Genomic DNA, 21,105 nt, shown 5'->3' with positions numbered 1-21,105 from the left:
TGTATCCATTTGAGATGTATCTTTGTTCAACTTTTGATTATAAATATAACTGTGATAAAGGAATGTGGTTATATAGAATCACCATTATCACATAACTTCTCCACAAAGTAAATTTTATCTTTGAAGCTGAGTTACTACTTTAAATCAGTAATTCGCAAATCTTTAATAAAGCCTTTCAAAATTCCAATTTTTTTTAATTAATAAATTTAAAAACACCCCTCCTCCAACACATTCTGAATAACTGAAGCCCTGTGGATAAAATGAACATCATACATTGTGGGGGAAAAAACAAAACAAAACTGGGAAATCGCTGCTTTGTTTTTTTGTTAACATCTCTTAATTAAAGAAAGTGTCCCTTTAATTACTGATATACAGTTTACTCCAATATAAATTCCATTGGCTTGTCACAGACTCAAACCTTCTGAAATCTGACCATTTAACCACTTTTCCACTTGCTTAGAGGAAGGTATGAAAACAAGATAGATGTGGCATTGTCAATATGAAATACTCTCCTAAGATAGAGAAAATTAGTGTTTTTTGTTTTTTTTTTGTACTGATGGGGTTTTGCCATGTTAGCCAAGCTGGCTTCAAACTCCTGCCCTCAAGGGATCTGCCTGTCTCAGCCTCCCAAAGTGCTGGAATTACAGGCATGAGCCACCTTGTCCCGCCCTGAAAACCTTTTTAAAACAGGGAAACACAGAGCCAGGGGCAAGATGCTATACCATTTTCTTGCTCTATTGAGCAGAGTCTTGTTTGAATGTAAAGACTAAAAAATAGTTCCATCTACTTCACAAAATGTACTCTTTGGATTTCAAGAGATTCCAAACCAGGTAGTTTCATAGGCAACAAAATTGTACATAATATTCTCAAATTCAAAGGGTTAAAAATTTTTTCCCTACTTACTTCTTCCTAAATTTCTTTACCTTACCACATTCTCCCACAAACTAGACTCTTCTTCTAGTTCCAGAATTTAAAGAAATGTTTTACCAAATAAACACATGAAACTGTGTTTATTTTTAATATTTATGTTTAATAATAAATACAAAATCATTTTTAGGTTAACTCCTTATATTTCTATGTGCATTAAGAACATTAGGAAAACAATATAACAGACAATGGTTTAAACTTCATCTGCATTATTTGTATCATTAATTGTATCATCGAGCTCTTATTCTCATTTACTTCTGGCAGAATTAATTTTCTAAGTATTGATAGTTAATTTCTGAAGACTTACTCTATAAGTATGCCCTAAAGTATTCTTCATTTTACACTACCTCCCCTACAATTTCCAAGGGTCTACCATTCACTTAAACTTTTCACTTTTAGAACGAAGGCTGTACACCTCATCAGGGCTTTTAACCCTATCGGTTCCAGCTTACCACATTAGGTCATATTCCAAATGTAATTCCATTTTTGGTTCATTGAACTGCAAATCAATCCACAACTTCTTCCTTTTCACTTGCTTGAAAGATAGGCCAGGAGGTGATTTTAGGAAATGCCTAATGTTTTATCCAATGCCACTGCTCTACTTTAGTAGCACAGATGCCAGATGTAAACATCACATTTATTGTGCCTCGCTAATGAACCTTTGGCTATTAAACATTTTTGTGAATATTTCTTCCTAGCTATCAATACAAGAAATAAAAATTGATTCCAGGATATAAAATCATTTAATTGGAAAATAATTTTAATATTACCATTATAAAATCCTTAATTATAATTTTTAATTGAGTATAAAATGGTAAAAACATACAGATATCTTCAGTTTTAAATGTTGATTACATTTACTGCATTACTGTGGATGGCTCAAAAATTTAACCAAACCTTGCTATTCTTAAACTGAGACAAGTCCTTCCAAACGTATATATTATCTTGACAGTACCACTTGCTACCAAGCTTCAAATGTATAAAAGATAGGCCAAGAGGCCTATAAGACTTGTTCACTGAGTCTTCTCCCCACACAAATAGTCCATTAGACAAGGATTTGCTGCTCAAAAATGTCACAGGAGCCACGCGGGGCTGTGGACTAGACTCAAATGGGCTCTTACAAGGACTGAGTCAAATCTCAGAACTGTTACTTTTGAACAGCTCGACCTCAGACCATTCACCACACTTCTCTAGTTTCCTTATCTTTAAAATGGAAAGAATGCAAAGACATATATATAACACCTGATTCATTAGCCAGCACCTGGTTATTTAATGAGCAAATGAAGGGTTATTTTCTTGTCCTTCACTTGAACTGTCCCCACTGGATTACTCCTTAAAATAGTATGTCAAAACTAAAGCTATTCTTTGAACAAACTTAGGATTCAGGATCAACAAAATAATTTGCAGATGCTACTGGATATTGTTTTCATCTTGATCGAAAAAAGATAAGGCAAGTAAACAACAAAATGATTATGATATAACCTGACATTTTTGTGTATTTTACAACAGCTTTGTGATATAAATCACATACCATAAAATTCATCCATTTAAGAGGTACAATTTTGGTATACTCAAAAATTGTGCACCCACCAACACTTTAGAGCAATTTTCTTTATCCCCAAAACAAATTCCATTTCCATTAGCAGTCACTCTCCATGCTCTTGGTCAGCCAATAATCTACTTTCTGCCTCTATGGGTTTGCTTTACAAAGTATGTACCTTTATATGTTAAAGCAGATAGTGGTAAAAGACCTTCATAAAGATGTGGACTTATTTCAACTGATCCCCAAACTTGGCTGCCCTATCTAAAGTGTTTTATCACTCAGCATCTTTGAATTAACATAAAATGTATGTTAATTAAAGTTTAAAAACTATTTTATATTTCTTAGAGACTTTAAAAGGGATATTACAGTAATATTCTGTATTACAGGTTTCCTTTAAGCAAAGTATTATAATTCTACTTCAACTGAAAGTAAGTCAAAAGGAGGAAATATAGAGGAATACTCATGATGGAATGCATAAAGATATATTGGGGATTTGCAGAGGGAGACTTGACAGACAGCTGGAATGGTCAACTATTGCTCTTTAATGCAACAGCATATCTAGAACAAGGCCAGGGGAGCAGTCCACCCAGGTGCAGGCAGTAAGTGGGTGAATTACCAAGACTAAATAAACAGTAAGATTTTGATTTTGTTCTTTTATTACCATCAAGCATGGACAATTTTTTTTTTAGATGGAGTCTCAAGCGATTCTACTGCCTCAGCTTCCCAAGTAGCTAGGATTACAGGCATAAGCCACCACACTCAGCTAATTTTTGCATTTTTAGTAGAGATGGGGTTTCTCAATGTTGGCCAGGCTGGTGTCGAACTCCTGACCTCAGGTGGTCCACCCGCTTTGGCCTCCCAAAGTGCTGGGATTACAGGCATGAGCCACAGCGCCTGGCCTAAGCATGGGTAATTCTAAATAACATCAGAGATAAAATGTATCTACCTTCAAATATTTTGGCAATACTCTTTCTTTTTTAAAGACGGGGTTTCACCATATTGGTCAGGCTGGTCTTGAACTCCCAACCTCAAGTGATCTGCCTGCCTTGGCCAGCAATACTCTAAAGTTTTAAACTGTTGCTGTGGTTACTGATGAGATTTAACAACATATAAATGTCAAATCTGCACATTTTTATTATATAGCCTTAAATAAGCAATCCATCTTAATTGGAAGTTTATTAGGAAATCCACGTTATATAGTCAGTTCCCAATGCATGCAGATTTGATATGCCCATTCATTTGGAGAGTATGAACAAAAAGGTTCAGGATATCGTCAGCTCTCCTCAGGCTTAGTATGACTTTAATCCTATTGTATCTGTATATATTCCTGTGTTTAAATAATATGTTCAAAATTATAGCTGTATCCAATTTTTCTTTTCTGAGATATATTTTTTCTGGCATGAATATTTACAAACCACCAGAATCCACCTCAAAGAAATACAGAGATGAATATAAAACTTTAAAAGTGAAGACCCGTGAACAAATATTATAGAGGTGCCATCACTAAGCAACCAAGTACAGGGAAATAGAGTTTTACTTCCTTGTACCTGAATTATCTAAAGTGGTTATCAAATATAATAGACACATTGAATTTTCAGGTGAAAACCATTTTGGTAAAATTTTGACTGAGGCATTTGAAAGTCATTAGACTCAATGCTGAAAAAAATACATGGATAGGACTGTGATTTCTAGAATTTATTGTGAAGTGTGCTTATAAATCCCTGCTAAACACAGTATGTTAAAAACTTCCTATTTGTGTATGTGCTGCTTTATGTACAACTTTTCGTAATTAAAATTAATCAAAAGTGCTCTTTAACTGTGGGTAAAAACAGATGAATAAATCTGGTTGTAACTGTCTACTGAACACAAATATGTGAAGATCAATTTTAACAGTTACTGACAGATCCGCCTAAGACTTTAAAAGAAACTGGCCAGCCTGGCCAAAATGGTGAAACCCCATCCTTACTAAAAATACAAAAATTAGCCAATCGTGGTGGCACAAGCCTGTAATCCCAGCTACTAGGCAGGCCTGAGGCAGAACTACTTGAACCCAGGAAGCAGATGTTGCAGTGAACTGAGATCGCACCACTGCTCTCCAGCCTGGGTGACAGAGCAAGGCTGTCAAAAAAAAAAAAAAAAGAAGAAGAAATAAATAAAAGAAACTGGAGCATTTGTATTCATTATTGTGACATATCAGTATGCAGATAAATTTTTCCATGTTTCCAAAAAATAGTTATTAATGCAATTTAAAAGTCTGGTATGATTACATATGTATTGTGGGTGTGTGTGCCTGCATGAAAGTGTGTGTACAGTTCAGGTTTCCTTTCTGGCCATTTTCATTACTCATTTCATGACTGTTTCTGAAAATAATTTTGTTATACAAAAAGGGTGTGTTTAAAAAAAATCTGCTCTCTGGCCGGGTGCGGTGGCTCACGCCTGTAATCCCAGTACTTTGGGAGGCTGAGGTGGGTAGATCATCTGAGGTCGGGAGCTCGAGACCAGGCTGACAAACACGGAGAACCCTCACCTCTACTAAAAATAAAAAATTAGCCGGGTGTGGTGGCGCATGCCTGTAATCCCAGCACTTTGGGAAGCTGAGGCTGGTGGATCACGAGGTCAGGAGTTTGACACCAGCCTGACCAATATGGTGAGACCCCATCTCTCCTAAAAATACAAAAATTAGCTGGGGATGGTAGCGCATGCCTGTAATCCCAGCTATTCAAGAGGCTGAGGCAGGAGAATCACTTGAACCCATGAGGCAGAGGTTGCCGTGAGCCAAGATCACACCATGGCACTCCAACCTGGGCGACAGAGCAAGACTCCATCTCAAAATATATATATATGTATCTGCTGTTTATGTCAAACATGCTAGCTACGGCTACTGCTCTCTGTTCTCTTCCAACTGGGATTATTGACCCATGTGGATTTATACCAAGAATCACCGATTATCCAAACATAAATTATAACTTTCAAGAGGTATTTATTTGGATGGCCACCCACCTTTCACTGAGCCCTGCTGTTCTCTACCACCAGTCAAAAACCTGGCTTCGGGGCCGGGCGCGGTGGCTCAAGCCTGTAATCCCAGCACTTTGGGAGGCCGAGGCGGGTGGATCACGAGGTCAAGAGATCGAGACCATCCTGGTCAACATGGTGAAACCCCGTCTCTACTAAAAATACAAAAAATTAGCTGGGCATGGTGGTGCGTGCCTGTAATCCCAGCTACTCAGGAAGCTGAGGCAGGAGAATTGCCTGAACCCAGGAGGCGGAGGTTGCGGTGAGCCGAGATCGCGCCATTGCACTCCAGCCTGGGTAACAAGAGCGAGACTCCGTCTCAAAAAAAAAAAAAAAAAAAAAAAAACAAAAACCTGGCTTCGAATTCTTAACTCCACTCCTGAGTTACAATGGTTTTCTTCCTGAATTTTCTACTAATCTGGTACACTTTACTGGAATACCACGTTTCTGTATATTCATCTATGTCTTCAAAAGCACCAATTAAAAAGCTCAAACTACTCAGTAATGAAATGTAATCATTAAATCATGCAAATATTGAACAGGATGAAGGTGATCAGTGTATAATTATAATATTGTTTGTAAAATCTCTTCTAGTTCTCACAGCAGCACAGTATTAATTACATTTAATATTAACCCAGAAATGTAGACATGTCTCTCCTATTCTAAGCTCTCAACAGATCCTGATAAGGCCTATTCTAATACAAATTTAACTATTAGCCACCTCTATATTTTCTGTGGTTTGACAGAAAAATAATACTAATTAATACACCAATGGTACCAAAATTTTGAATGGTTAATAGGTAAACTGCTTATTCTGCTAGATACCTAACAACACAGTGTAGTTTTTAGCTTAACATGAAAGTTGTATGCTGTTGCTTTAAAGTGTGCTAAAAAAAGGATTTGGCATATTGTTTCAACAAATGTTGTGAATAACACTAAAAGTTCATTGCTTATATAACATTTTCCCCTTACTATGTTATAAAGGTGTATTTCAAATGAGACTTGAATGTGTCCAGATATGTACAGAAAAGTTACTTTGAATTCTGAAGTAAATCCTATTTGCTTGTGCTCTATAACAGAGTAACCTACAATTTTTATAGTGACTAGTATGTGGTAAAGGAAACAAAAAAGCAAAACAAAAAAACTATCAATTGTCTCATCTTTCTAGTAGGTACGTTTTTAACGTGAATTCTGTTTCCCGATATTCAGAAATCAACTTTTCCATTATTCCAATTTTTCTCTGAATCGATTCCTTATCATATGTTCATTTAATTTTTTCTGAAACAAAATACTAGACAAAATGATAGACTAGGGAGGGAAATACAATAACATCGGTGATAAACCCTGCTACGGAAAGCTCTGAAGAATCACTTTACTGCAATCACTATAAAGCCAGACCAATGCCCTTGTCAGAGATTAAGAATTCCCTGAGTTAAGAAAGCAGAGAAAGAAAACTATGTATAACCAACTTTCAATATTCAAAAACTCCTAAGATAACATGGTCAACTTTGGCAAGGGAAATCTCCAATTTTACTGCAATTATTGACCTGATGTGTGTTATTCCAAGAAACTGAATGAAAAAGTGGAATAAGGATCCAGGTTTTATTAAAACAAAGTTTAAATGAGATGTACAAAAATGTAAAATGATGTCACTCTCACTAATTTTGTTTTAGAAATGTTACTTATCATTAAAAATGTTGCTTATGTTAACATTGTAATAAGTTTGTTATTTTTAATAAATTAATAAACACTTGCATTTCTGAGTTTAAATTTCTAATAGGGTAAATATCAATAGATACAATAACCCATAGATGCAAAAGCTCTCTGTGGCCTTTAAGTTTTAAGAATTTAAAAGGATCTAGTCAGGCGTGGTAGCTCACACCTGCAATCCCAGCACTTTAGGAAGCTGAGGTGGGCTAATCACTTCAGCTTAGGGGTTTGAGACCAGCCTGGGCAACATGGCCAAACCCCATGTCTACAAAAGAAAATATACAAAAATTAGCCAGGCATGGTGGCGGAGGTCACAATGGGAGGAGTTTGTGTCATTGCCCTCTAGTCTGGCCCACAGAGCCAGAACCTGTCTCAAAAAGCAAATATATAAATGGGTCTAAAACTAGAAAGTTTGAGAACAGCTGCCCTACAGAAATTACTATACATGTGCACGGGGAGACATTTTTGAAAAGTTCATTGCAGTCTGTCAGCAAATATTAACTAAATCTTAATAGACAGTATTAATAATATTTAAGCAAACAAAAAAAGGCAGGTCAAAGCTGTAGTAAGCTGTGCTGGCACCACTATACTCCAGTATCAAACACAGAATATTACATATTGTTTATGGACCACAGAGATTAATACTAAATTATCTGATTGCCTCTCCTGCAAGTGGGAGGAGGGTTGGGGTTGGAGGATAAAAGAAAGACTTTATATTTTTAAATTAAAAACACAAAATAGTAATGACTGTATATTCTTACTGTTTTATTTTCTCTGCACTATTTGTGTTTTTTTTTTTTTTTTTTTTTTTTTTGAGACAGAGTCTCGCACTGTTGCCTGAGCTGTAGAGCAGTGGCGCATCGCAACCTTTGCTTCCCAGGTTCAAGTGACTCTCCTGCTTCAGCCTCGGAGTAGCTGGGATTACAGGTGCCTGCTGCCATCACGCCCAGCTAATTTTTTGTATTTTTAGTAGAGATGGGGTTTCACCATGTTGGCCAGGCTGGTCTCAAACTCCTGACCTCATGATTCACCCACCTTGGCCTCGAAAAGTGCTGAGATTACAGGTCACCGCCCCTTGCGTATTTCTGTACTTTTAGTGTCTTAAAATTGCAGATGATGCAAAAAAGTGGGAGGGGTAAGATATAATTCTTCAGGATTTAAGGAAAATGGATTAAAGACTAAAAATACAATCAATGGGTTAAAATATACAATCCAGCCGGTAATCCCAGCACTTTGGGCAGCTGAGGCAGGCAGATCACGAGGTCAAGGCCAACATGGTGAAACCCCGTCTCTACTAAAAACACAAAAAATTAGCTGGGCATGGTGGCATGTGATGTAGTCCCTGCTACTTGGGAGGCTGAGGCAGGAGGATCACTTGAATTGGGAGGAAAAGGTTGCAGGAAGCCGATACTGTACCACTGCACTTCAGCCTGCTGACAGAGTGAGACTCTGTCTCAGAAAAAAACAAATTACAATCCATACTCTTTATTCTATTCCACAAACTTTAACAAAATCTTCAAATTCAGAAATGTATGAACAATACAACAGATACAATTAAGTATCAGCCATAATTGATAACTCTCTTTTTAACTCATCTTTTCACCTTTCACAACACTTAATACAATGTCTTGCCATAAAAATTATCCAAATATTCTGTTAAATGGGTATCTTTAATAACCTCATCTTTCTTACCTTCCTTTCCTTCTGGATTAGAGATGGATGTCCTTTACCTGTGCTTCTGATTTGTCCCATTTCTCTTATTCAAAATTCTGCTTCAAGTTAGCCATCCCCTCTTGTTGGTAGACTATGCTTTTCTATACTCTCTTCCTTCAAAATGCTAAAACCCTCTCCTCCCATCTAAAAGACTAGGGATTCAACACTACTAATTAAAGCTGAAACCTTATATATTACATAAACAAAGGTACAGCCTATCACCAGTGCCTGGTACATTGTTAACTGCCCTTCCTTCTCCGATTCTTAAGCAATGTTTCCCTCTAAGCCCTTAAAATCAAACCTCTAAAGACTACTTTATACTAGCTACCTCTTATTTCCTTATCTCCCATCACCATTCAACCCTAAACTTCAAATCCTGTTATCCCCAAAAATTTCAGTGGCCAAGTCCCCTCATACTACACAAAACATTAACTTTGGGCAGCAATTAAATTGGAGAGATCCTTATTCAAATCCTAGTTCTGCCATTAACTAGTATGCCCTTGGGAGAATTAGCATTTATTATAATTTCTTGGAAAATCAGTTTCCTCATCTGTAATTAGACGTCTATGCAGAGTTGCGGGAAGGCAAATCTATTAAATTAGATATGTGTGTATATATAAAGTGTCTGACAGGCCACTATTGGTGTTATACTGTACAATTCCTTTTTTTCCCCTTTTCGATTTTCCCCCACCTTTCCCATCTGAACTCCTGGATGTTTCCCTCTATCTCTTAGTTGCTTCCAACTGCTTGCCAAAAATTTTCACGATTGTTCCACAACTCAAACTCAACGTGTTCAAAACTCAAACACATTTTCTTCTCTACTAAGCAGGCTTTTGATGATCTGTGTTAAGGGTATCATCACTCTCTCAGCCCTTAGGACGTGGGGACAAAAGGTGCTTATAAACCCATCAGATGCCAAGGTCCATGGATTCCTTTGGCCCACATCCTTTCCCTCTTCTCCATGCCCACTATACATTTGCCAAGTTCAGGTTTTACTTATCTTTCCTACCAAGTCTCTGCCTCCTACAACACATATCACTATGAACTAAACAGTTTTGATTATATTATCCCACTGCTTAAAACCTTCAATGTTTACCCACAGCCTAAATATGAAGTTCAGATTAGGCAAACATGAAACTTGTCAAGCCCAAACTACTTAACCATCCTTACTTTCCAGTAGCCTTCAGAATCAAAATACTCCCTTTTCAGCACTATTGCCCTTCAATCACTGCTTCTTCCTACATCTTCTGAAATCCTAAAACTGGTAACACCTTCTCTTCCCAAGCCTTGACTGAATCTCCAATGGCTATGCCACACTACAATGGAAGGATCCCAAAGGAAGCTGTTCTACCACATATTAAAATTATTTGTCTAAGTCTTATGTCCTCTATTAGATTAGATTTTAACTTTTAGGTGACTGAGATCCTTGGTAGCCCTACACTATTCAGGATATAGCTGTGCAGGTGAGCAGGCACTCAAAAGTTTGCTAAGTGAAGATTAGATCTGAGAGGTTCAAGATTATGGGGAACGAATGTAAAACATTTCATGAATGGGGAGAAATAGTTGAGAAGCACTACAAATCAAGTAGGCATAAGAAGATTAATTTTAAAATCAGATTAATTTCTCCAGAAGTTTTAATTTAGCAGAAGAGAGCTGGCATTCTTTGCAGTTCATAAAGACTAGGAATAGAATTGAAATGAACTGTAAAATGAACAATGATAAGAAAATGCTCATTTTGCACATTTAAAAAGGTCAAATACCATTTCCCCCTTTCAAGGAGTCAATACCATTTCTAACTTTGGTTTTCCAAAATTAAAAATTACTGATGGTGCCTTTTCAGGATTAACAGAAAATACTTTGCTTAATAATGTGCCTGATGTCAACTTCCATAATGCCTGAATCAGAACACTTCTGATCTTAAGAATAAACTAAAAATCCTCCTCTTTTTTCATCAAAACATTCATTCTTCCGATTCTGAAATAAATTTAAAAAATACACATTCATTGTTGGGTGAAAAAATGTGTTTGAAATTTTTTAACTATTGTTACGCCATTTGTTTAAATTCTCATTCAACAGTTATTTGCAAGGCACCTGTTTTGATTGGGAAAGAAGGGGGAAAGAACAGAAACTTCCTGCCCTCATGGAGCCTGGAGCCAACATTCCAGTGAATTTACCTTCAGAAAACTATCAACTTCCAAACCTGAAATATCTGGAACATTATTACAAATTCCCTGGCGATCAAAAACTAGGACATATTACTTTTACTGTTTTGAAAATCATCACTACTGAACTTTTACAAGACACTGTCCAATAACAGTTGCAACTACTGCAGTTAGGGCATTGTATGTACCCATTAATTGAAGAAAGTCACTTTTAGAATAATTTATATGACAATAAGTTGTCTCAACTGCGTGTAATTGGAGAGTCCCATATATTATGGCACTGCAAATCTAAAGGAAAGTTACCGCAACAAGTAAACCTACAAAATCTTTCTGTGAGATGCAGCACGTTTTCAACGCCATATCCACACATCTCCAACTACTACATCTGATTTTTCAATGCTGGTTATCTTTAGTATTCGGAAAGAGAAGGCAATACAACTCAACCCATGACAATAGTTCCCATTCTGTAACTTCATTTTAAATCATCAATGGTCAAGTCTCCTCCTACCAAATCGATTCTGACAAATAGGATGTATGGACTCTACACTCCAAAAGCAACACCTGGAAAGACGAGAGAAAACAACTAGAGAACTTTAAGGCTGCAGGCAGCTTTGTTCCCGGTTTGGGGACGTTTTCACATGTAAATGTCCTCGTAGAAGGGAGCCGAGGATTAACTACTTCGGGAGGGGGTGCGAGGGTAGGGAACTGGAGGACAACGCCAGCTTTCTAGTGGACTAAGGCGGGGCGAACACTCTTCTCTCCCATTCAACTTTTTAGGCGTCACGTTGGGGCCACAGAGCCTATAAAAGGGTTATGTTCACAACTTTAAATAATAACGAGCCATCCCCTCTTCATTAGCCCTACTTCCCAAGTGCGTTAATCCCCGAGAAGGGGGATGAACACCCTCTCCAACTCCTCCCGGACCTGGGATCAGAGTCCAGCCGTCGACACGCCAAGGCCTGAGCAACAGGAGAGCTGAAGCCACCGCTCCGCCAGCCCCACTACCGGCAGATGCTCCCGCTCCCCCGCCCCCAACCCCACACGCCCGCCCGCGCTTCTTTCTTAGCCCCTTGCGGGCTCCTGGCACTGCGAACCCGACAACGGGGCTCGCGGAGCAAAGAGCGAGGGCGACCGGACCCAAAAAGGGCCAAGTTAGAGGAAGGGACACCGACTTGGGCAGGGGGAAACCGCAAGGGGGCGAAGGGGGAAGCCCGAGGTCGCCCTCGGGGGTGGCCAGTGGGGGGAGGGGTGCGGGGTCAGTTCCCGTGGTCGCCTCGACCTCTCCCGGGCCATAGGCCCCGCTCCGCGCAGGCCCCACAGCCCCGGAACTGGGGCAGGAAGCGTCCCCACACGGACCAAAGCTTTAAACCTCCGGCGGCGGGAGAATCGGGCCCCGGCTCCCACAGCAGGCCCGGCACCCCCCTGCCCCGAGCACCCCTCACCTCCTGGTTGAAGGCGTTGACGGCGTCCATGTTCGCGCTGCGGCGGCGGCGGCTGCTCCGGGCCCGCCGGTCACATAGACCTCGCGCCGCGGCGGAGCGAGGCCGGGAAACCGGCCGGGCCTGGTGGGGGTGGGAGGCGACGCGCGACGGAACCCGAGGCCCGGGCAGGAAGAGGCTGCGGCCGAAGCGGCGAGGCGGGAGGCCGAGGCAGAGGCGGAGAGGTGGCGGGCCCCCTCTCAGTCCCGTTCGCAGGATGAGGAAAAGGAGGCGGCGGCGGCGCTGGGCTTCAACATATCCGTTTGGTGGTGACGGCTCCCCTCTGCGTCTCGCTGACACGACCCCCCGCGCCCTCACGCACTGGCCCGGCCGGCGAGCGGGCGAGCCTCTCTCTCCCTCTCGCCAGCAGGATGGCGGCAGCGGCCCGAGTCCACGCCGCGCGGGGCACCCTGGGACAGCTCAGGCCTCCCGGCGCTTCCTGTGCCCGACGTCCGCTCCGCCCCGCCGCGCTGGCCCCGCCCCCTCCCCGCCTTGTCCCGCCCTGTTCCGCCTTATCCCGCCCTGTTCCGCCTTATCCCGCCCCGCGCCGCCCCGCGTGCCTGGCTGCTGGCGCGTGACGCCGGGACGCCGGGCGTTTTCCCGCCGGCGGCGGCCGCGGGCGGGGGAGACGGCCTGGCACCGAGGCCAGGCCCGGGCGAAGGGAGCCGCAGAGCGCGAGATCCCAGGGCTGCGAGGGTGACCCGGAGCAAGCCCTGGCTCACGCACGCTCCGCCCGACGTGGTGCTCCCGGGTGCGTCTCTGCGAGCAGTTCGGCCCTAACCGGCCCTGCAACCGACCAGGCCAGGCGGGCACGGAGCCGCTAGCTCTCCGCTGCTGCAAACAAAGGGCGCAGGATTTAACCTCGGCCTGTTGGGCGTGCCTTTGCAGGCCCTTGTGCGCTCTGCTGGGGGAAAAAAAAAGCTTGCTAGTGCCAGTGCAGCTGTGTGTCTGCTGTAGTTGTGCGGGTTAGTTCTGCGCTAGCTAAAACACCGAGGAAGACAGGCAGGCACTGGATATCCACGCAGGCCTCAAGGAACCCCTGTGCAGCCTTGTGCCACGAGAGGAGTGGATTCACTAACTTTGATGCTGGTTTGATGCTCAAACCGGGTTGTTTCATTTTTGGCCAAAACTCTTTATGCTGATCACTTTCCTTGAGTACCTACTGTCTGCCTGGCGTTGGGGATTTAGAAATAAAAGATGATTGTTTTGCCTGAAAACACCACACTTTAGTGGAGAGGACAAGTGAGCAAATACTTATCAAAGCATGCTTAGTGTTAGGGCAGAGGCCCTGGGAAACAAGAAAGATGCGCCTCCGACCAGAAGGCCAGGAAGGTTTCGCAGAGGAAGTGGCACTCCAGCTACATCTGGAGGGAGGAGAGGCCTACAGAGCCTGATGAGGACTGCACCATCACCTCCCCTTAAGGAGGACCAGCTGGAGCTTAGGAGCAAGGTGGACTGAGAGAGGGGAGTGAGACCAGATCCTAAAGAACCTTTGCTCTTCCAGAGTTTGGATTTTGCTCCCCTAAGGCAGAGGGGAGCCCTTGAAAGGGGAAGGTGGAGTGATGGAGGCAGTTTGCTCTCAGAAGGTTGGTGCAAAAGTACTAAGAGTGGACAGGGAAAGAACGGCCCAGCACCCGGGGATTAGTCCCCGGGGATAATGAGGGCTGAAAGTGGTGGCGATGGAGAAGGAAAGACAGCTGTTAAGGAAGTGGAGTGGAAGGGCTGAGGCACAATGACTGTGAGGTTACGAAATGGGGCGGTGGCTCACGCCTGTAATCTTAGCTCTTTGGGGGGCTGAGGCGGGCAGATCACGAGGTCAAGAGATCGAGACCATCCTGGCCAACATGGTGAAACCCCGTCTCTACTAAGAAATACAGAAATTAGCTGGGTGTGGTGGTGTGTGCCTGTAGTCTCAGCTACTCGGGATGCCGAGGCAGGAGAATCGCTTGAACCCGGGAGGTGGAGGTTGCAGTGAGCCAAGAGGGCACCACTGCACTCCAGCCTGGTGACAGAGCAAGACTCTGTCTCAAAAAAAAAAAAAAAAGAAAATGGAAAGGGGGTGTCAAGGAGGATGCTTAGAGTCTGACTTGATGAATGACATGGTTGGGGGGTTTATGAGTAAACTTGGGGGATTTATGGGGAAGAAGGCATGGGATTGAGGGAAGACAGAATGATGGTTAACATTTCAGGGTCTACTGAAATGCTGTTCTGTGCTGTTTCGTTTAATCTTCATAACAGGCTTCTGGGTGAGGTGGCTATTAGCAATGCCCTCATTTTATAGCTCAGGGAGTGAGTTAACTAACGTGCCCAAGGTCACACAGCTGGATCATTTCCGTCTGGGGCCTGTGGAGTTTGAGCTGCCCCTGGGACCAGTAAGTGAGGATGTCTAGGAGGCAGTTGGGTAAACATGTGCAGAGTCAGGAGAGATGGCTGAGGTGATAGAGATCTTGGAGTAGTTAGTGCACAGCTAGTGGTGGAAGGAGCTGAAATAGATAAGGGGGAAAAAGCCCAGGCACACAGGTATGTAAAGGATAAGCTGGAGGTAAGAAGAGGTGAAGAAAGAGCTCTGAAGTGATCAGTTCTGTCTGGTGCTGAAAATGAAAGTCCAGTAAGGTAAGAATTGGAAAGTGTCTGAAGGACGCTACGTGCAGGGAGCTTGTCTTGCATATAGGCTGGAGTGGTGAGGGCAAAAGCTAGACTGGTGTGTATTGAAGAGGGGAAGGCAGGCAGGAGAAAGTTTATAGAAACTTGGCTGTGAAGGCAAGTGGTGAGGACAACAGGAAAAAACCTGCAGGAGGAAGTGAGAGTTTGCTTGTGTGTTTTGTGTTGTTTTGAGATGAGACTGATGTACCCTTAATTACTTGTTAAAGGAACAAACAAAGTAGATTGCAAATTTTATTTTCGGGTCAACCCATCTTCTACTTCATTACCACTCCCTATTACTACTTTTTAATCTTCCAACTGAACTAACATTATATTTTCCAAATCCATCTTGCTTATGTAAAAGCTGTCATCCGCAAGACCACTAACATTGCATTAGAAAGTATAGATGTGAGGCTGGGCGCGGTGGCCCATGCCTGTAATCCCAGCACTTTGGGAGGCCTAGGCAGGTGGATCACTTGAGGTCAAGGGTTCGAGACCAGATTGGCCAAAATGGTGGAACCAAAAATATAAAAAAATGAGCCGGATGTGGTGGCGCGTGCCTGTAATCCCGGCTACTCTCGAGGCTGAGGCAGGATAATTGCTTGAACCCAGGAGGCGGAGGTTGCAGTGATCTGACGTCGTGCCACTGCACTCCAGCACTCCAGCCTGGGCGACAGAGCAAGACTCTATCTAAAAAAAAAAAAAAAATACAGAGGTGAGTAGATTATTAGATCTCTGTTTCCTACCATTTTGGCATTTCTGGAGATCTACTGTCTACCAAATTCTGTCCAAGATCACCACACCATGTTTCCAGTCTATTGCCACGGCACAACCCAGGTTTTGTCATTCCCTAGACACATCTGGGAATTGACATGGCTGGGCCTTTGCTCTCACAGAAAACCCCTCTCTGCTCATCTATGGAGGCAGGCCCATTTAGCATCTAGTTGAGATTCAGATGTCCCTGCCTTTTCATTCATTAACCAGGTATTGTCCATGTATTTTGTGCCAGGCACTATGCGGAAAAGCTTGCCCTCTCTGCTTTCAGCCAGTCTTGGCGTCTTCCATGATATGCTTCTATGATTCCACCATAGCACCTCTTACCTTGTATTGCTATTATCTGAAAAAGAAAAAAAGTCTGCATTATTCTGACACGATGTGCCCCCACCCTGCCTCTACTTGTTTCTGCAATGTAGATCCCTTCACAAAGCCAAATGGGATCCCCCTTCCCCAATTCATACAAGCAATCTGCTTTCCTCCTGTGAGTCAGGAAAATAGATTTGGCTAAGGAAGTCGACTTCCTGGGCTCAAATGATCCTTCCATGTCAGCCTCCCAAATAGCTGGAACTACAGGTACAAGCCCCATGCCCAGCTAATCTTCCAACGTTGCCTAGCTGGTCTCAAACTCCTGGGCCCAAGCAATTCTTGGATCTCAGCCTCCCAGAGTTCTGGAATTACAGGCATGAGCCATCACACCTGGCCTAATTTTTAAATTTGTTTGTGGACGGGGTCTTCCTATGTTGCCCAGGCTGGTCTTCAACTCTTGTTCTTAAGCAATCCTCCTGCCTCGTCCTCCCAAAGTGTTGGAAATATGGGTGTGAATGTGAGCCATGGCACCCAGCCTTGAAAATGAGTTCTCTCTATGCCATATCCTTTTGGAGCAAGCATAAGCTGGCTGTATTATATGAGACTTATTTCTCCTTGGTCTGCTTTCTTCTCTGGCCAGCTCCTAAATTCAAGTCATTTGTCAGATATGTGTATTGTAAATATTTCCTCCCAGTCTGTGGCTTACCTTTTCATGGCCTTGCCTCCTTCTCTCTCTGAAGCTTTCCCTGACATTTCTGTGATTCTTCTTCCTCCTCACTTCGGGATATAACTGAACTCTCTCCTGATTTAAAACTGCATTTCAGCTGTCCACTGGGGAATTCCACATGTGTATCCCTCCATTCCCAAGGGCCCCACCTGACTCCTTTTTGTGCCTTCCTCTGTCTTCATGCCCTTTATGCTGTTGGGGCCAAAACAGTGGAATGAACTGCGTGGAAAGCAGGAACTCCAAGAAGGAAGAGTTCAATAGCAATTGGGCAATGGGATTTTAGGGAATTTTCATTTTCTTCCTAATTTTTCAGTATTTTTCATACTCCCCACAGAAGGCACGTATCACTTTTTTTTTTTTTTTGAGACAGTGTCTCACTCTGTCACCCAGGCTGGAGTGCAGTGGCATGATCTCAGCTCACTGCAATCTCCACCTCCTAGGTTCAAGCTATTGTCCTGCCTCAACCTCCAGAGCAGCTGGGTTTACAGGCACCTGCCATCATGCCTGGCTAAGTTTTTTTTTTTTTTTAATTTTTAGTAGAGACAGGGTTTTGCCATGTTGGCCAGGCTGATCTTGAATTCCTAACCTCAGGTGATTCACCCACCTCAGCCTCTCAAAGTTCTGGGATTGCAGGCATGAGCCACTGTGCCAGACCAGTTTTATTGTCAGAAAGAGTAAGTTCCTTAAAAGAAAAGAAAATATGCAAGTAAGTGTGCAGCAAACCTAAAATGTTCTGGATTCTATGATTGTAACAGTGAGCATATGAGTAAATAATGAAGGAAAACCGTTTCTTTTTGTCACTTCCTATCTTACTTAGGAATAGGAATCCAAGATTCTTTTTTCAAAATGGAAAGTATTAAAAACCAGTCTCATCTGAAGTGAAATGTCACCTTTTAGGACTAGGCCTCCCCAATCCAACATTTGTTCTTTCATTCATTCACCAAATAAATATGTACATCTCTTGTGCATAGGCACTGTGCTAGGTGTGTGCAATACCATGATAAGCCCAAACACAGATAAGTTTCTTCCTTGAGGAACTATCCCTTCAGGGTCTGGCATCTTGCCCTGATGTTGAGCATTTTACATATGTATATTGGCCACATGTATACTTTTTTTAGTAAAGTGTTCAAATGGTTTACCCTTTAAAAAAATGGATCATTGGCTGGGCGCGGTGGCTCATGACTGTAATTCCAGCACTTTGGGAGGCCAAGACGGGCAGATCAAAAGGTCAGGAGATCAAGGCCATCCGGGTTAACATGGTGAAACCCCATCTCTACTAAAAATATTAAAATAAAAATTAGCCAGGCATGGTTGCAGGTGCCTATAGTCCTGGCTACTCGGAAGGCTGAGGCAGAAGAATCACTTGAACCTGGGAGGTGGAGGTTGCAGTGAGCCAAGGTTGAGTAAGTTCCCTTCTGTTAGTTCCCTGAGAGTATTTTTATTCTTTTAAATCACAAATGGGTGTTGGATTTTGTCAGATGCTGATGCCATATTCATTGAGATGATTATCTGACTTTGTCTATTTTATACTGTTAACATAAAGAATTACTGTGATTGGTTTTTAAATGTGAAACCAACCTGGCTTTCCTGTAATAAAATCCACTTGGTTTTGGGATATTACTTTTTTTATATGTTGCTGGATTCAATTTGCAAAGATTCTGTCAAAATATTTCCTTCTATGTTCATGAGTGGTATTGGTGGTCTATGTTTCTCTTTTCTTGTAATGGTTTTGGTGCTGGGATAGCTTACACTCATCAAATTATTTGAGAAGTGCTTCTTTCCTCTTCTGTTGCCTTTTTTTTTTTAGGCTGAGTTTCACTCTTGTCACCTGGCGGGAGTGCAGTGGCGCCATCTCGACTCACTGCAACCTCCGCCTCCTGAGTTCAAGTGATTCTCCTGCCGCAGCCTTCTGAGTAGCTGGGATTACAAGCAGCCACCACCACACGCAGCTAATTTTTGTATTTTTAGTAGACATGAGGTTTCACCATGTTGGCTAGGCTGGTCTCGAACTCCTGACCTCAGGTGATCCACCAGCTTTAGCTCCCCAAAGGGCTGGGATTATAGCCATGAACCACTGCACCTGACCTCCTTCTCTATTTTCTAAAATAGCTTGTGTAGAATTGATATTATTTGTTTCTTTTTTTTTTTTTCCTAGAGAACCCTGAACAGATTTTGGTAGATATTATTTATTTCTTAAGGTTTGTTAGAATTCACCAGTTAAGTCACTTGGGCATAAAGTTTTCTTTATCAGTGGGTTTTATATTAATAATTCAATTTTTAAAATGGATATAGTGCTATTCATGTATTCTGTTTCTCAAGTGAGTTCTGATAATCTATTTTTTCAGAAAATTATCATTTAAAGCTTGTCAGTTTATTGGTATAAAGTTTTTCATGATATTCTCTTATTAACCTTTCAATGTCTGCAATGGTATTTCCTCTTTCATTCTTGATAGTGGTAATTTGTGTCTTGTTTTCTTGTTCAGTCAAGTTAGAGATTCGTCTATTTTGTTGCTTTCTTTTTTTTTTTTCTTTTTTTTTTGAGATGGAGTTTCACTGATGTTACCTAGGCTGGAGTGCAATGGCACGATCTCGGCTCACCGCAACCTCCGCCTCCTGGGTTCAGGCAATTCTCCTGCCTCAGCCTCCTGAGTAGCTGGGATTACAGGCACGCACCACCATGCCCAGCTAATTTTTTTTTGTATTTTTAGTAGAGACGGGGTTTGACCATGTTGACCAGGATGGTCTCGATCTCTTGACCTCGTGATCCACCCGCCTCGGCCTCCCAAAGTGCTGGGATTACAGGCTTGAGCCACTGCGCCCAGCCCTTTTCAAAGAAACAAGTTTTGGTTTCATTGATTAGCTCTATTTGTGGACTTTATAAGTTCATTGGTTTTCACTTATTTCCTTTCTTCTGCTTGCTTTATATTTAATTTGTTATTTTCCAGTTTCTTTTCTTCCTTCCTTCCTTCCTTCCTTCCTTCCTTCCTTCTCTCTCTCTCTCTCTCTTTCTCTTGTCTTTCTTTCTTTTGAGATGGAGTTTCGCTGTGTTACACAGGCTGAAGTGCAGTGGCATGATCTTGGATCACCACAACCTCTGCCTCCTGGGTTCAAGCAATCTTCTGCCTTAGACTCCTTATCAATTAGAACATTTTCTCTTTATCTCTGGTAACATTCCTTGCCCTGAATTCTCTCCTTGATTTTTTTTTTTAAATTAAAAATGGGGTTTCATCATGATGGCCAGGCTGGTCTTGAACTCCTGACCTCAAGTGATTCACCCACCTTGGCCTCCCAAAGTGCTAGGATTACAGGCGTGAGCCACCACGCCCGGCCCTGAATTCTCTTTTATCTGATATTGATAAAGCCCCTCTGGCTTTCTTGTGCTTAATGCTTGCATGGTATATTTTTTCCATCCTTTTGCCTTTAACTTATCTGTGTTTTTATTTTTAAAGTGTATTTTTATTTTTTGTAGACAGCATATAGTTGGGCCTTGCATTTTAGTCTATTCTGATTTAACTGAATTGTTTAGACCATTTACATTTAATGTATTTGTCAGTAGAGTTGAGTTTAAACCTACCATTTTGCTGTTGTTTTCTGTTTGTCCCATCTGCTCTACTATTTTTCTGTTAGTTTGGCTTCTTTTGGCATAGTTAAGTATTTTGTTAGTATTTTATTTGATCTCTACTAGTTAACTTACTATGTGTGCCTCTTTTTTAGTGGTTGACCTAAGGTTTACGATATGCATCTTCAAGTTATCACAGTCTACTTTCAAATAAATTTATGCCACTTGACATATGTGTGGTTCTTATTATATGCCTCTATTTCCTCTCCAATCCTGTGCTTATTGTTGTCTTATATTTTACTTCTACATGTGTATTTTGTAACCCCATAATACAGTAGTGTTATTTTTGCTTTAGTTCTTATTTTGAAAACAAAATGCTTTTTATATTTTTCCACATATTTAACGTTTTCAGTACTCTTCATTCCCATGTATAGATCCGAGTTTCCATCTGTTGTCAATTTTCTTTTTCATAGTGAAGTTTCTTTATTATTAGTTTTAGGCTGGGCACATGGCTTATGTCTGTAATCCCAGCACTTTGAGAGGCCGAG

At 41.9% G+C, this 21,105-nt stretch overlaps 1 protein-coding gene across 2 annotated transcripts in view; it reads right to left on the bottom strand.

The window, feature by feature from the left end:
- The window catches only part of SCAF4 (SR-related CTD associated factor 4), a 61,660-nt gene extending 48,708 nt beyond the window's left edge, over window positions 1-12,952 (bottom strand). The window contains exon 1 of one of the 2 annotated variants that reach the window (XM_032277045.1): window positions 12,510-12,952. In XM_032277045.1, the coding sequence (XP_032132936.1) occupies window positions 12,510-12,539 (30 nt within the window). In that variant the 5' untranslated portion in view covers window positions 12,540-12,952. The remainder of the gene's footprint in view (window positions 1-12,509) is intronic. The other variant, XM_032277046.1, reaches the window with a different exon arrangement.
- Between the last annotated feature and the right edge of the window lie 8,153 nt (window positions 12,953-21,105).

This window comes from Sapajus apella, unplaced genomic scaffold, assembly GCF_009761245.1.
Source record: "Sapajus apella isolate SASKATOON/1434 unplaced genomic scaffold, GSC_monkey_1.0 scaffold8, whole genome shotgun sequence".
In the NCBI taxonomy this organism is placed as follows: domain Eukaryota; kingdom Metazoa; phylum Chordata; class Mammalia; order Primates; family Cebidae; genus Sapajus; species Sapajus apella.
This window is presented reverse-complemented; position numbering and strand designations above follow the sequence as displayed.